The following is a 15,964-nucleotide window of genomic DNA, read 5'->3' on the forward strand; positions in this document are numbered from 1 at the left end:
ACAATATAGGGATGAGGTAGTTGGGTGGGCTAATTTCAAATGGGCTGTGTACAGGTGCAGTGATCGGTAAGGTGCTCTGACAACTGATGCTTAAAGTTAGTAAAGGAGATAAGAGTCTCCAGCTTCAGAGATTTTTGCAATTTGTTCCAGTCATTGGCAGCAGAGAACTGGAAGGAATGGCGGCCAAAGGAGGTGTTGGCTTTGGGGATGACCAGTGAGATATACCTGCTGGAGCGCATACTACGGGTGGGTGTTGCTATGGTGACCAATGAGCTAAGATAAGGCGGGGATTTGCCTAGCAGTGATTTATAGATGGCCTGGAGCCAGTGGGTTTGGCGACGAATATGTAGTGAGGACCAGCCAACAAGAGCGTACAGGTCACAGTGGTAGGTAGTATATGGGGCTTTGGAGACAAAACGGATGGCACTGTGATAGACTACATCCAATTTGCTGAGTAGAGTGTTGGAGGCTATTTTGTAAATGACATCGCCGAAGTCAAGGATCGGTAGGATAGTCAGTTTTACGAGGGCATGTTTGGCAGCATGAGTGAAGGAGGCTTTGTTGCGAAATAGGAAACCGATTCTAGATCTAACTTTGGATTGGAGATTCTTAATGTGAGTCTGGAAGGAGAGTTTACAGTCTAACCAGACACCTAGGTATTTGTAGTTGTCCACATACTCTAGGTCAGACCCGTCGAGAGTAGTGATTCTAGTCGGGTGGGCGGGTGCCAGCAGCGTTCGATTGAAGAGCATGCATTTAGTTTTACTAGTGTTTAAGAGCAGTTGGAGGCTACTGAAGGAGTGTTGTATGGCATTGAAGCTCGTTTGGAGGTTTGTTAACAGTGTCCAATGAAGGGCCAGATGTATACAAAATGGTGTCGTCTGCGTAGAGGTGGATCTGAGAGTCACCAGCAGCAAGAGCGACATCATTGATATACACGGAGAAAAGAGTCGGCCCAAGAATTGAACCCTGTGGCACCCCCATAGAGACTGCCATAGTTCCAGACAACAGACCCTCCGATTTGACACATTGAACTCTATCTGAGAAGTAGTTGGTGAACCAGGCGAGGCAGTCATTTGAGAAACCAAGGCTATTAGTCTGTCAATAAGAATGCGGTGGTTGACAGAGTCGAAAGCCAGCTGTTCACCTCCTTGAACCAATATTATCTATCAAGGAAAGGGGACAAGGAAAGAACACCATTGACTATTGGGATGCAGCCGTATACATTTTTATGCCACTAAACGCCTACAGTACACTGACCCCATGTGTGATGGGTAGATGTTCATTCCTTTGGCCCCAGGCAGGCAGTAGTGGGTCTCGATCACATGGTCATTGTCAATACGCAGCCACCGCTGTCCTTCATACAGCTGCCACTCAAAAGTGGCTCCCCCTGGCAGTCAAAATTAGGAATAGCAATTGTGCATCATCTGTTGCAGTAGAAGTAAGTTGCCCCTTTGCACTGATCTAAGGTCAGTTTCTGTAGCTCTTGCCCTTTAACTTACCTGAGGCAGACTGGCTAGGTGTGCTCTGCCCATAGAAGTCCTCTTCCTCCTCCTCCTCCTCCTCATATTCCTTCAATAAGGATTAGACTGGTAAGTCTGAAACTATTTCCTATACATAATGTACATGTACAGAATGATATACCGGCAGGCCTATGGGTTCCTATTAATTCAATACTTGATTAGATATTTTTGCTGTGGCCTATTTATTGCTCAAGTAGTCAGCGGTGACATCAGCATTAGGCATACGACAAGAAAGTGTTTTGTTGGTGTGTTATTGACAATCGCCTATGCAAGCAGTAATGTAGATAATAAGGTGCAACTGAAAAACTTTTGTCAATCCAATTGATAACTGAGTAATTTTGACCTGTAATGCTCGTGAACATACCAACCCCCTTAACAATACTGTAATTAACAGATACAAAAAATAAAATGTATCATTATAACAAACAAAGTGAAAAATCATGTAGTCAATTTAAAGTGATGAGCATTCAAATGAACATTTCAGATTCTATTCTGCTATTGATCAAAAACATATTTTATGGAAACATACAGTTTATCTTTATTCATTGTGTACAGTAACAATATGGCAGTTTAAGCTTTCAATCATATTGAGGTACATACGACAAGCGTCAATCCCCTTTTAGGAACATTTTAAGGCATTACATCGATTTTTATAAAACACATGTAAAATATTTGTCTTCAATGAATCAATTCATCATTGCTAAAAGTCAAACTGTTCGTAACAGGATTTGTTTACTCACAGTTCTTCTGAGCATTTATTATTGCACCAATACATTTTACTCATCTAGGGGTATTTAGAACAGCCATGTAAGAAATTAACACAAGCGAGATGACCTATGACTACCGTTCAAAAGTTTGTCACTAAGACATTTTCTTGTTTTTGAAAGAAAAGCTATTTTTTTGTCCATTAAAATAACATCCAATCCAGTGTAGACATTGTTAATGTTGTAAATGGCTATTATAGCTGGAAACAGCTGATTTTTAAATGGAATATCTACATAGGCGTACAGAGGCCCATTAACAGCAACCATCAGTCCTGTGTTCCAATGGCACGTTGTGTTTGCTAATCCAAGTTTATCATTTTAAAAAGGCTAATTGATCACTAGAAAACCCTTTTGCAATTATGTTAGCACAGCTGAAAACTGTTGTGCTGATTAAAGAAACAATAAAACTGTCCTTCTTGAGACTAGTTGAGTATCTGGAGCATCAGCAATTGTGGGTTTGATTACAGGCTCAAAATGGCCAGAAACAAATAACTTTCTTCTGAAACTCGTCAGTCTATTCTTGTTCTGAGAAATGAAGGCTATTCCATGCGAGAAATTGCCAAGAAACTGAAGATCTCGTACAATGCTGTGTACTACTCCCTTCACAGAACAGCGCAAACTGTCTCTAACCAGAATAGAAAGAGGAGTGGGAGGCCCCGGTGCATAACTGAGCAAGAGGACAAATACATTAGTGTCTAGTTTGAGAAACAGACGCCTCACAGGTCCTCAACTGGCAGCTTCATTAAATAGTACCCGCAAAACACCAGTATCAACGTCAACAGTGAAGAGGTGACTCCGGGATGCTGACCTTCTAGGTAGAGTTGCAAAGAAAAAGCCATCTCTCAGACTGGCCAATAAAAACAAAAAGATTAAGATGGGCAAAAGAACACAGACACTGGACAGAGGAAGATTGGAAAAAAGTGTTATGGACAGACGAATCGAAGTTTGAGGTGTTCGGATCACAAAGAAGAACATTTGTGAGACGCAGACCAAATGAAAAGATGCTGGAGGAGTGCTTGATGCCATCTGTCAAGCATGGTGGAGGCAATGTGATGGGCTTGGGGTGCTTTGGTGGTGGTAAAGTGGGAGATTTGTACAGGGTAAAAGGGATCTTGAAGAAGGAAGGCTATCACTCCATTTTGCAACGCCATGCCATACCCTGTGGACGGCGCTTGATTGGAGCTAATTTCCTCCTACAACAGGACAATGACCCAAAGCACAGCTCCAAACTATGCAAGAACTATTTAGGGAAGAAGCAGTCAGCTGGTATTCTGTCTATAATGGAGTGGCCAGCACAGTCACCGGATCTCAACCCTATTGAGCTGACCGTATGGTATGTAAGAAGTGCCCATCAAGCCAATCCAACTTGTGGGAGGTGCTTCAGGAAGCATGGGTTGAAATCTCTTCAGATTACCTCAACAAATTGACAACTAGAATGCCAAAGGTCTGCAAGGCTGTAATTGCTGCAAATGGAGGATTCTTTGACGAAAAGCAAAGTTTGAAGGACACAATTATTATTTCAATTAAAAATCATTATTTCTAACCTTGTCAATGACTACATTTCCTATTCATTTTGCTATAAATCCTATTCAAACTCATTTCATGTATGTTTTCATGGAAAACAAGGAACTTTCTAAGTGACCCCAAACTTTTGAACGGTAGTGTATATATACACACATCATTGGAGATTACCCTTGATTCAAAGTGCTAATATTTTAAGTGTGTATACTAAGGCTTATTTAATTATGGCTTTAAATACTCCCATCTTTTCAAACAACAGAGATAAAAGGTATTATTACCTACATTTCAACATCATGCACACAAATGTTATCTAACTAAAGGTCCCAGTTACTTGAGCATGGCAGTCTCCTACAGCATTCATCATATATGTATACCCTATAAAGGCAAAGTGCACTATCTGCTTAAAATAAGTATTTATCTGTCCAGACATACAGCAATTTCTGGTACTTCATGATATATTCTGATTGACTGGCTTGTTCTTGTCAGGAAACTAAATGCCTTATTATCACATATTACCAGGCCATTACAACAGATAAAATATTTGTTTTTACCACATTTGCAGATACTGCACTTTGCTTTGCAGGGCAACAAAAAAAACAGGCACAAAAAAAGGTAAACAGTTTTTTCTTTTGTGTGTATGTTGTTTCATACACAGTGTCTACAGGAGTACAGTATATCCGATATCTGTAGTCAAAAAGTATTATTATTGTTATTATTAAGTACAGTACAGTACTGTAGGCCTTTTCTGCAATAGACATGTATTTCGTTAGTGAGCTAATGGCAGGTTCTTGCATGAAAACAACAGCAACCCAACAATTCTACTTTCGCCTGATGTTGCGAGTCACCCTTGTAGACAGGTTGGTTTGCGTCATGGCTGCAAAAGACAGACATATAGAGAATGCTTCAAACAAGGGCTAAATACATATTGTCATTCCTTTCCTAGAAAATCTAATTGATTAAGACCTACTATAAGAATGACTACCTTCAGAAGTGATCACACTAAAGTTGTCTCCTCTAACATGAGTTACACATCGTCTACAAGGGTACACACTTCTTGAGGCCTCCTACCTGAGAAGTCCAGCTTGTAGGCCTGTCCGTTCACAGTGAAGGACATGGATCCATTGGAGTCCTGCTGGTTCTGTTCTTCAATGTCAGCACTGGACACTGAGCATACACTGTCTTTGAAGGTGTGCCATCGCCCACTTTTCCCCTCAAACTGCCACTCTGGAGATCCACTCTGGCCCGCTGGGGACATCTTCATTGTCTGGAAAGCAGACGTCACTCGACCAGTTCTGTTCAATCAGAGAGACCGTTCCGTTTACCTCAAGTAGATTATCAATACATTAAAAATCAGCATATTCAAATAATAAGGGTTTTATCTATGGCACAGTCAATGTCTTCTCCTAAAGGGTCAATCCGTTCAATTGTACTTACAGATTTCCGCTTTGGGGTGGTTGGTACTTTGGACGACGGACAACTTTTCTCTTCCTCTTGCTGCTCACCTGTCTCATTTCTGAGACACACACACACACAAATAATGAACAAAGAAACTAATAAGCAACGCAGAAAATGTAATCTTATTCACATACTTTCACTTTGCCAGTTACGTTGAGTCTTTCTGTTTTGAGTGAGTCACAGACTGGCATAAGCTTGGCATCGACCACAAGGCGCTACAGTGGGTAGTACGTACTGCCCAGTACATCCAGGAGCTCTATAACAGGCGGTGTCAGAGGAACGCGCTAAAAATGTGTATATGTATACATACATATTACGTTACAGCCTTATTCTAAAATGGATTAAATAAAAAAAATGTCCTCAGCAATCTACACACAATACCCCATAAGGACAAAGCGAAAACAGGTTTAAAGAAATGTTTGCAAATTTATTAAAAACAGAAATACCTTATTTACATACAGTACCAGTCAAAAGATGTGGACACACCTACTCATTCAAATGTTTTTCTTTATTTTTACTATTTTCTACATTGTAGAATAATAGTGAAGACATCAAAACTATGAAATAACACATATGGAATCATGTAGTAACCAAAAAAAGTATTAAACAAATCATTTTATATTTTATATTCTTCAAAGTAGCCACCCTTTGCCTTGATGGCAGCTTTGCACACTCTTGGCATTCTCTCAACCAGCTTCATGAGGTAGTCACCTGGAATGCATTTCAATTAACAGGTGTGCTGTGTTCAAAGTTAATTTGAGGAATTTATTTCCTTCTTAATGCGTTTGAGCCAATCAGGTGGTATACAGAATATAGCCCTATTTGGTAAAAGACCCAAGTCCATATTATGGGCAGAACAGCTCAAATAAGCAAAGAGAAACGACAGTCCATCATTACTTTAAGATATGAAGGTCAGTCAATCCGGAAAATGTCAAGAACTTTGAAAGTTTCTTCAAGTGCAGTCACAAAAAACATCAAGCGCTATGATGAAACTGGCTCTCATGAGGACCACCACAGGAAAGAAAGACCCAGAGTTACCTCTGCTGCAGAGGATAAGTTCATTAGAGTTACCAGCCTCAGAAATTGCAGCCCAAATAAATGCTTCACAGAGTTCAAGTAACAGACATCTCAACATCGACTTTTCAGAGGAGACCGCGTGAATCAGGCCTTCATGGTCGAATTGCTGCAAAGAAACCACTACTAAAGGACACCAATAATAAGAAGAGACTTACTTGGGCCAAGAAACACGAGCAATGGACATTGAGATTTTTGGTTCCAACCGCCGTGTCTTTGTGAGACGCAGAGTAGGTGAACGGATGATCTCCACGTGTGGTTCCCACCGTGAAGCATGGAGGAGGAGGGGTGATGGTGTGGGGGTGCTTTGCTGGTGACACTGTCAGTGATTTATTTAGAATTCAAGGCACACTTAACCAGCATGGCTACCACAGCATTCTGCAGCGATACATCATCCCATCTGGTTTGCCCTTAGTGGGATTATTATTTGTTTTTCAACAGGACAATGACCCAACACACCTCCAGGCTGTGTAAGGGCTATTTGACCAAGGAGGAGAGTGATGGAGTGCTGCATCAGATGACCTGGCCTCCACAATCACCAAACCACAACCCAATTGAGATGGTTTGGGATGAGTTGGACCGCAGAGTGAAGGAAAAGCAGCCAACAAGTGCTTGGCATATGTGGGAACTCTTTCAAGACTGTTGGAAAAGCATTCCTCATGAAGCTGGTTGAGAGAATGCCAAGTGTGCAAAGCTGTCATCAAGGCAAAGGGTGGCTACTTTGAAGAATCTAAAATATATTTTGATTTGTTTAACACTTTTTTGGTTACTACATGATTCCATATGTGTCATTTCATAGTTTTGATGTCTTCACTATTATTATACAAATGTATAAAATAGTAAAAATAAAGAAAAAACCTTGAATGAGTAGGTGTGTCCAAACTTTTGACTGGTACTCTAAGTATTCAGACCCTTTGCTATGAGACTCGAAATTGAGCTCAGGTGCATCCTGTTTCCATTGATCATCCTTGAGATGTTTCTACAACTTGATTGGAGTCCACCTATGGTAAATTCAATTGATTGGACATGATTTGGAAATGCACCTTTCTAAATAAGGTCCCACAGCTCACAGTGCATGTCAGAGCAAAAACCAAGCCATGAGGTCGAAGGAATTGTCCATACAGCTCCGAGACAGGATTGTGTCGTAGGCAGAGATCTGGGGAAGGGTACCAAAACATTTCTGCAGCATTGAAGGTCCCCAAGAACACCAATCAGGCTTTATGGTAGAGTGGTCAGACGGAAGCCACTCCTCAGTAAAAGGCACATGACAGCCCTCTTGGAGTTCACCAAAAGGTACCTAAAGACTCTCAGACTATGAGAATCATGATTCTCTGGTCTGATGAAACCAAGACTGAACTCTTCGGCCTGAATGTCAATCGTCACGTCTGGAGGAAACCTGGCACCATCCCTACAGTGAAGCATGGTGGTGGCAGCATCATGCTGTGGGGATGTTTTTCAGCGGCAGGGACTGGGAGACTAGTCAGGATCGAGGGAAAGATGAACGGAGCAAAGTACAGAGAGATCCTTGATGAAAACCTGCTCCAGAGCACTCAGGACCTCAGACTGGGGCGAAGGTTCACCTTCCAACAGGACAACGACCCTAAGCACACAGCCAAGACAACGCAGGAGTGGCTTCGGGACAAGTTTCTGAATGTCCTTGACTGGCCCAGCCAGAGCCCGGACTTGAACCCGATCGAACATCTCTGGAGAGACCTGAAAATAGCTGTGCAGCGACGCTCCCCATCCAACCTGACAGAGCTTGAGAGGATCTGCAGAGAAGAATGGGAGAAACTCCCCAAATACTGGTGTGCCAAGCTTGTAGCGTCATACCCAAGACGACTCAAGGCTGTAATCGCTGCCAAAGGTGCTTCAAAGTACTGAGTAAAGGGTCTGAATACTTATGTAAATGTTATATTTCAGTTTTTAATTTTTAATAAATTAGCAAACATTTCTAAAAACCTGTTTTTGCTCTGTCATTATGGGGTAATGTGTGTAGATTAATGAGGGGGAAAAACAATTTTAGAATAAGGCTGTAACCTAACAAAATGTGGAAAAAGTGAAGGGGTCTGAACACTTTCCGAAGGCACTGTATATATACATTGTATCGCCTCTATTGTTATTTTATTGTATTACTATTTCCTTTCCTTTAGCAAATGTTTCCTACTTTTTAACTCATTGTTGGGAAAGGGCTCGTAAGTAAGTATTTCATGGTACCAGTTGTATTGGGCGCATGTGACAAATAAAAATGGATTGATTTGATATTCAAGTTTTAATGTCAACATTGGCGTAATGTCAATATAAGCCTTTGTCTTAGGTTTCTTTCAGTCTGACTCACGTCTGAATCGGATCTCGATGGTATCGGAGCCGATGTTGAACGTGAGAGAACCATTACGGTTGCTTTGGAATTTCTTCTCGATCGCAGAACTCTGGATGGGGCCTGGGTTTCCCTTGGGATCCTGAGAGAAAAAACAAACTTCCTGTCACTCAACAATGGTTTCTGGGCCCCTTTTTCTCTCAATAACATTACATGTCATAGGATATTACGTTTCTAAGCTTAATTAAGACTGGAGTAGAGGATTCCAGAGTTCCAAAAGAGGTTTCCATGGTTCAGTTTACTTCCTGAATTGACTGAATTGAAATGGAATTGACCTCAACCCTGGTATCTTCCTAAGTTCAGGTACTAAAGATAAAGGTACACTTGGGGTTGTTGCCTGGTCTTCTGCTGTACCTTTTCTCCATACTTGGTCCAGCCTTTGCTATTAGAGTAGAACCAGATCCACTCTGTCTGCTGACCATCCAAACGCCTCAACCTCAGATTCTTCTTACCGCGGACTCTCATCGCCTTGAAATCAATACTCACTGCCCTACAGAGAGAGAGAGAGAGAGAGAGAGAGAGAGAGAGAGAGAGAGCGCGTCTCAATTACCAAAAGTATTCTTTCAAAGTCCTTGAAAGACTTTTGATCAGTCAACCAAAGCATGCATGCATATATATATATATATAACAAACATGAAAAATAACAAAAAAATATATACATATATATATATATATATATATATATATATATATATATATATATATATATATATATATATATATATATATATATATATATATATATATATATATATATATATATATATACACACATATACATATACATAGACAGACAATGTATCTGGCTCTGAACTAAACTAATACCACCAGGTGTACTTCCTCTCCTTACCCATAGGGGGTGTTGTAGATATTGATGCCCTTGGTGTTGGGTTGGGAATACTGTGCCTCCAGGATGTGATCGTTGGCTATGTCCTTCCAGCCATGTCCATCGTCCAACTGCCATTTGTAGGGCCCGCTAAAGTCAAGCTGAGTCCCTGACAGGGAGGCACAAAATGGATACTAGTAAATTATACTCCCAACACACTCATTCATTGCATCCATACATATCTATATTCATGGTCACAAACATATTAGCTTGATTAGGCCATTGTCCAATTTTGGACTTGGTCAATTAACATTTCTAAACGTTTCAAGGTTTATGGATTGAATGGAAGCAAACGTTTTTTTTTTTTTCTCTTGTTCCATTGCTGCAACTCCCGTACGGACTCGGGAGAGGCAAAGGTCGAGAGCCATGCGTCCTCCAAAACACGACCATGACAAGCCGCACTGCTTCTTAACACACTATTCGCTTAACCCGGAAGCCAGCCGCACCAATGTGTTGGAGGAAACACCGTACAACTGGCGACCGTGTAAGCGTGCATGCGCCCGACCTGCCACAGGAGTCGCTAGAGCGTGATGGGACAAGGACATCCCGGCCGGCCAAACCCTCCCCTAACCCGGACGACGCTGTGTGCCGCCTCATGAGTCTCCCGGTCGCGGCCGGCTGCGAAACAGCCCGGGACCGAACCAGGGTCTGTAGTGATGCCTCAAGCACTGCGATGCAGTGCCTTAGACCGCTGCGCCACTCGGGAGGCCGAATGGAAGCAAACTTGTCGACTCCCTCCCTCACTTGATCCTATTACAGCATAGTACACGTCTCACCTCTAGATGAAGACCTTTCCCTGGCCCCGTCTCCTCTGCTCACTCCAGATAAAGACCTCCTCCTGTCCCTCCTTCCACCTCCTCCTCTCCCTCCAGATGAAGACCTCCTCCTTTCTCTCCCACCTCTGCCTCTACCTCCAGATGAGGAGCTCCTCCTTTCTCTCCCACCTCCTCCTCCTCCTCCTCTCCCTCCAGATGAAGACCTCCTCCTTTCTCTCCCACCTCCTCCTCCTCTCCCTCCAGATGAAGACCTCCTCCTTTCTCTCTTCCCACCACTTCCATCTCTGTCAGAGGAGGAGCTGGGGTGCTTGAGGCGACACTTGGTCCCATTGCGACAGTTGCCTTTCAGGGCGTATTTGCAGACGTGTCGGTAGTGGCACCTTTTCCCATCCCGGCAGTGACCACTGTTGTAGTACCTGCAAGGCTCTTCCTGATCCTGATCAAATATAATATAATCAATCAAACTGAAATAGATATGACAGTATGAATTACACAGAATATATCTGTTAACTATACGTTTTTGGATAAAACCATCCGCTAAATTACCATATTACATATTGTATACATCATATTGTTCACACTTTTCTTTTTAGAAGGAATTATATGGAGTGCCGTTTGTAAAGTTGAACAGTTAATTTGTACAGGCTATTTTATTTATCTTTTACATACACATTTTAATTTGAGCCCCAGATTGAAACTACTAAAATAGAGGATGCTTGATATTTATGGCCTTAGTTCTGACCTTCTGAGACTGGGCTGAGGTAGATGGAGTGTGCCCATGCTGTTGTCCTGCTGCATCACTGTCTGATTCCTCTTCTGTAGCACTACTCTCAGAGTTACTCTCAGAACAGCTGAAGTCCTCCTGGTAGCCATTCCCTTGACTAGGGTCTGGACAGGGAAAATAAATAGAAGAATAGAATAGAACAATAGGAAATAGAAGGGAAGCTGTAATTACAGTGTGATATTGGAACAGTCTGCTAAATGACTAAAATGTAAATGTATCAAATTGTGTTTTGTACTGTAAAAAATGCTACGTAAAACACAGTAGCAGTTCACTTACTGTATTTGTGAATATTCAAAATAGAATGTCACACAAAAAGCAAATGGGCAACATTACTTTGTTTATGGCAGTACTGTTTTATATTATACAAAAAATATACAATCAGAAAGGTACATCATACAAATAAATCAGTTTCCATTGTTAAAAGTAAACCACAAAAATAGGAGCTACATGTAAAACGCAGGCCCCTTCTGGATATTAGGTGAATTGCAACATCACTTAGCCTGAATTCAAACACCTCTCCTCCTTCCCTCCCCCACCCCATACAATAGATTACAGTACCAGTAATGGTACCGTCAACGGATTCCAGCCAGTGAGTTGCGGTGAAGACAAGTGGACAGTTCGTGAGTTCTCTGAAGCCAAGTTACAAGTTGCTCCATGTTTCAGCTGTATTTGTGCGTGCATAATATGAGTATTTTCAATGTGATGTATACTGAGTGCACAAAACACTAGGAACACCTGCCTTTTCCATTACATAAACTGACCAGGTGAATCCAGGTGAAAACTATGATCCCTTATTGATGTCATCTGTTAAAGCTACAATATGTAACTTTTTTGGGGACCCGACCAAATTCACATAGAAAAGTGTGTTATTGATCTGTCATTCGCATTGAAAGCAAGTCTAAGAAGCGGTAGATCTGTTCTATGTGTACTATTTCTGTGCTTCCCGTTCTTAAGTTTTGTTTTTGCGTCTTTTCCTTTCGTTTTTGGACACCAGCTTCAAACAGCTGAAAATACAATATTTTTGGTTATGGAAAATATATTTCACAGCAGTTTAGATGGTACACTGATTCTGTACACTATACTTGCTTGTTTAGGTCACATAAATTGAAATTAGGCGAACTACTCGAATTTTAGCAACCAGGAAATGGCGTTGCAATTTCTGCATAGTGCATCTTTAAATTGAGACGATTGAGACATGGATTGTGTATGTGTGCCATTCTGAGGGTGAATGGGCAAGACAAAAGATTTAAGTGCCTTTGAACGGGGTATGGTAGTAGGTGCCAGGCTCACCGGTTGAAGTGTGTCAAGAACTGCAACGCTGCTGAGTTTTTCACACTCAACAGTTTCCCGTGTGTATCAAGAATGGTCCACCACCCAAAGGACATCCAGCCAACTTGACACAACTGTGGGAAGCATTGGAGACAACATGGGCCAGCATCCCTCTTAATCTGGAAATACTGCCTCCTCAATGTTTTGGATGGACATTCTGTAGTGGTTACTACCTAATACCAGCACCTACGTTTTGCCCTATTTTAATGGTCCTTCGAATCTACAACCTAGCCAAGCTTGTCATGTCGTTCAGGCTTATTGGAACTGTCATTTGTAACTGAGACTTGTAAACGTGTGCTTTAAACAATGTACCTTTGTTGATTGCTAAGCATACAAATACGATTATTTCTTGATACATTTGAATAGAGGTCTAGTTGTGGCCGCAACCGGACTAGATTGTGTAGCCAGGCAAGGTGATAAGCACAGTCGCAAACTGCAGCCCCCCAAACAATTCGTTCTTGAGTTTGGATTTGTTCCGCATGGGTAGTATATGTTTTGGTTCTACAAAGCTGTGTCCATCACAACATTCAATAATCAATGAATTGCAGTCATTCTAGCACCATGCGATCAATGATCAGTTCTAAACATGTCTTTTTGTTCTCTATGCTCCTGATCTACGAGCAAATGACAGACAAGTGGTGGTCAGAGCACGTCTCTGGAGCCGCTGAGCCCAATATGGTGTAATTGCAGACTGCAATTCGGGGCTTTTCTTGATGTGGTCGTTCCTTGATATCAGGAAACGCTAATTAGTGCCTGCCATTGGTCAGTTCCGGTGTTATGAGACAGATTGTTTCTCGACACAGATGATTTTTTTTCATTGCAGGTTAGGATAACTAACGTGGCAGGTTAGGATAACTAACGTGGCAGGTTAGGATAACTAACGTGGCAGGTTAGGATAATTAACGTGGCAGGTTAGGATAATTAACGTGGCAGGTTAGGAAAAGGGTTAGGGTTAGGCTTAGCTACAATGCTACAGTTGTCAACAACTGTTGTCCCCGACGCGAAAGAAGCGGCCATGGACCAATGGCGAGCATCAATGGGTGTAACTTGATATCAAGAAACGCCGATATAAGAAAACATTTAACATTTAAGTCATTTAGCAGACGCTCTTATCCAGAGCGACTTACAGTTAGTGCATACATTATTTAGTATATATATATATTTTTTGTAATGTTTTCTCATACTGGCCCCCCATGGGAATCGAACCCACAACCCTGGCGTTGCAAACGCCATGCTCTACCAACTGAGCTACATCCCTGCCGGCCATTCCCTCCCCTACCCTGGACAACGCTGGGCCAATTGTGCGCCGCCCCATGGGTCTCCCGGTCGCGGCCGGCTACGACAGAGCCTGGATTCGAACCAGGATCTCTAGTGGCACAGCTAGCACTGCGATGCAGTGCCTTAGACCACTGCGCCACTCGGGAGGTTAAAACGCCCCTAATTGCGGTCTGCAATTACACCCTTCTCGCTGAGCTGGAGGAGCATGTATTACTCCAGCCGCACACAAGCCTAAGATCACCACGCGCAATGCCAAGATTCGTCTGGAATGGTGTAAAGCTCGCCGCCATTGGACTCTGGAGCAGTGGAAATGCGTTCTCTGGAGTGATGAATCATGCTACACAATCTGGCAGTCCAACGGACTAATCTGGGTTTGGCTGATGCCAGGAGAACGCTACCTGCCCAAATGCATAGTTCCAACTGTAAAGTTTGGTGGAGGAGGAATGATGGTCTGGGGCTGTTTTTCATGGTTTGGGCTAGTCCCCTTAGTTCCAGTGAAGGGAAATCTTAACACTACAGCATACAATGACATTCTAGACAATTCTGTGCTTCCAACTTTGTGGCAATAGTTTGGGGAAGGCCCTTTCCTGTTTCAGCATGACAATGCCCCTGTGCACAAAGTGAGGTCCACACAGAAATGGTTTGTCGAGATCGGTGTGGAAGAACTTGACTGGCCTGCACATAGCCCTGACCTCAACCCCATCGAACATCTTTGGGATGAAGAGTGGAGGCTGTTATAGCAACTAAGGGGGGACCAACTCCATATTAATGGCCATGATTTTGGAATGAGATGAACGACGAGCAGGTGTCCACATACTTTCGGTAATGTAGTGTAGCTGCCTATAGGCATCCTTCCTTGTTTATAGTCTACCAGTCTAATTTTAAGTCTACCGGAAATGAAAGTGAAAGCATGTTAGAACTTCCAAGAAACAAAATCCTACTATTATAGTAACTTTACCATAAAGACATCATACCTGAGAACAAAGTAAACATAGAAACGTGAGTTTTATATAAAACGCCTAAATTAACTTTAACGTGTTGTCAAGTCGGCTAGGAACTATTGAATCATAGCCGTCCGTCCGACACGAAACAACAACAATTTACGCATCATACCGCTTGATATGAAACATAAATATTACAAGGGAAGGGGATATAATAAAAGAAAACATTGTAAGGAAATAATCGAATCAGTTCAATAAAAGAAAACATTGTAAGGAAATAATCGAATCAGTTCATATTTAATGCGTCTTACCATTTACGCTGCTGGACGCCATGGGAAGAATAGTAATAGCTTTCGTTTCCCATTGAATAGCCTGCACACCAGTAAAGCTCGCTCAATCAGTTTACATTAGGGACAGGTCGAAATTTAAAGGGCAGGGGTTGTCAAACTTTTTTATTTTGCTTTGGGGAGGGTTGTGTGTTTTTTTTATTGGGCACAAGGGATGGTAGTGCGTTTTTTCCCCCTAGGTTTACATTCGCTCTTTTGCAATTTTTACTATATAATTCTTCCATCCTAAACAAATGTCCCCATCTGCTTACATGCGCCTCCCCTATTATCATGGTGTGTTGGTACTTCCCTTATGCACTACCGTTTTCCTTGCACTAACTTTGATTATAAACTGGGTGGTTCTTGCCCTGAACGCATATCAGACCATATACCACAGGTATGACAAAACATTACTTTTTAATTATGTTGGTAACCAGTTTATAATAGCAATAAGGCACCTCGGGGGTTTGTGATATATGGCCAATATACCACGGCTAAGGGCTGTATCCAGGCACTCCGCGTTGCGTCGTGCATAAGAACAGCCCTTAGACATTGGCCATATACTGTACCACACCCCCTTATTGCTTAATTTTAAACTGGGTGGCTAGAGCCCTGAATGCTGATTGGCTGAAAGCAGTGGTATATCAGACCATATACCAGGGGTATGACAAAACATTTATTTTTACCCCTCTAATTATGTTGGTAACCAGTTTATAATAGCAATAAGGCACCTTTGTGGTATATCAAATCAAATGTTATTTGTCACATACGCCGAATACAACAGGTGTAGACCTTATCGTGAAATGCTTACAAGCCGTTAACCAACAATGCAGTTCAAGAAATAGAGTTAACAAAATATTTACTAAATACACTAAATTAAAAAATAAAAAGCAACACAATAAAATTACATAACAATAACGAGGCTATGTACAG

General features: G+C 41.9%; 1 protein-coding gene across 1 annotated transcript; it reads right to left on the bottom strand.

Moving 5' to 3' along the window:
• Positions 1 to 2,922: 2,922 nt before the first annotated feature.
• LOC311139501 (uncharacterized protein) lies at positions 2,923 to 15,068 on the bottom strand. Its single transcript, XM_084174382.1, has 9 exons — positions 15,017 to 15,068; positions 11,116 to 11,261; positions 10,374 to 10,809; positions 9,562 to 9,706; positions 9,066 to 9,201; positions 8,673 to 8,793; positions 5,243 to 5,321; positions 4,877 to 5,100; positions 2,923 to 4,682 (listed from the first exon to the last, which is right to left on the bottom strand). Exons 1-9 carry the CDS (start codon positions 15,036 to 15,038, stop codon positions 4,627 to 4,629), a joined length of 1,365 nt encoding a protein of 454 aa, XP_084030508.1. The 5' UTR covers positions 15,039 to 15,068; the 3' UTR covers positions 2,923 to 4,626.
• Positions 15,069 to 15,964: the final 896 nt, after the last annotated feature.

The sequence above is a fragment of the Coregonus lavaretus genome (genome assembly GCF_964263955.1).
Source record: "Coregonus lavaretus genome assembly, chromosome: 13".
Lineage (NCBI taxonomy): Eukaryota > Metazoa > Chordata > Actinopteri > Salmoniformes > Salmonidae > Coregonus > Coregonus lavaretus.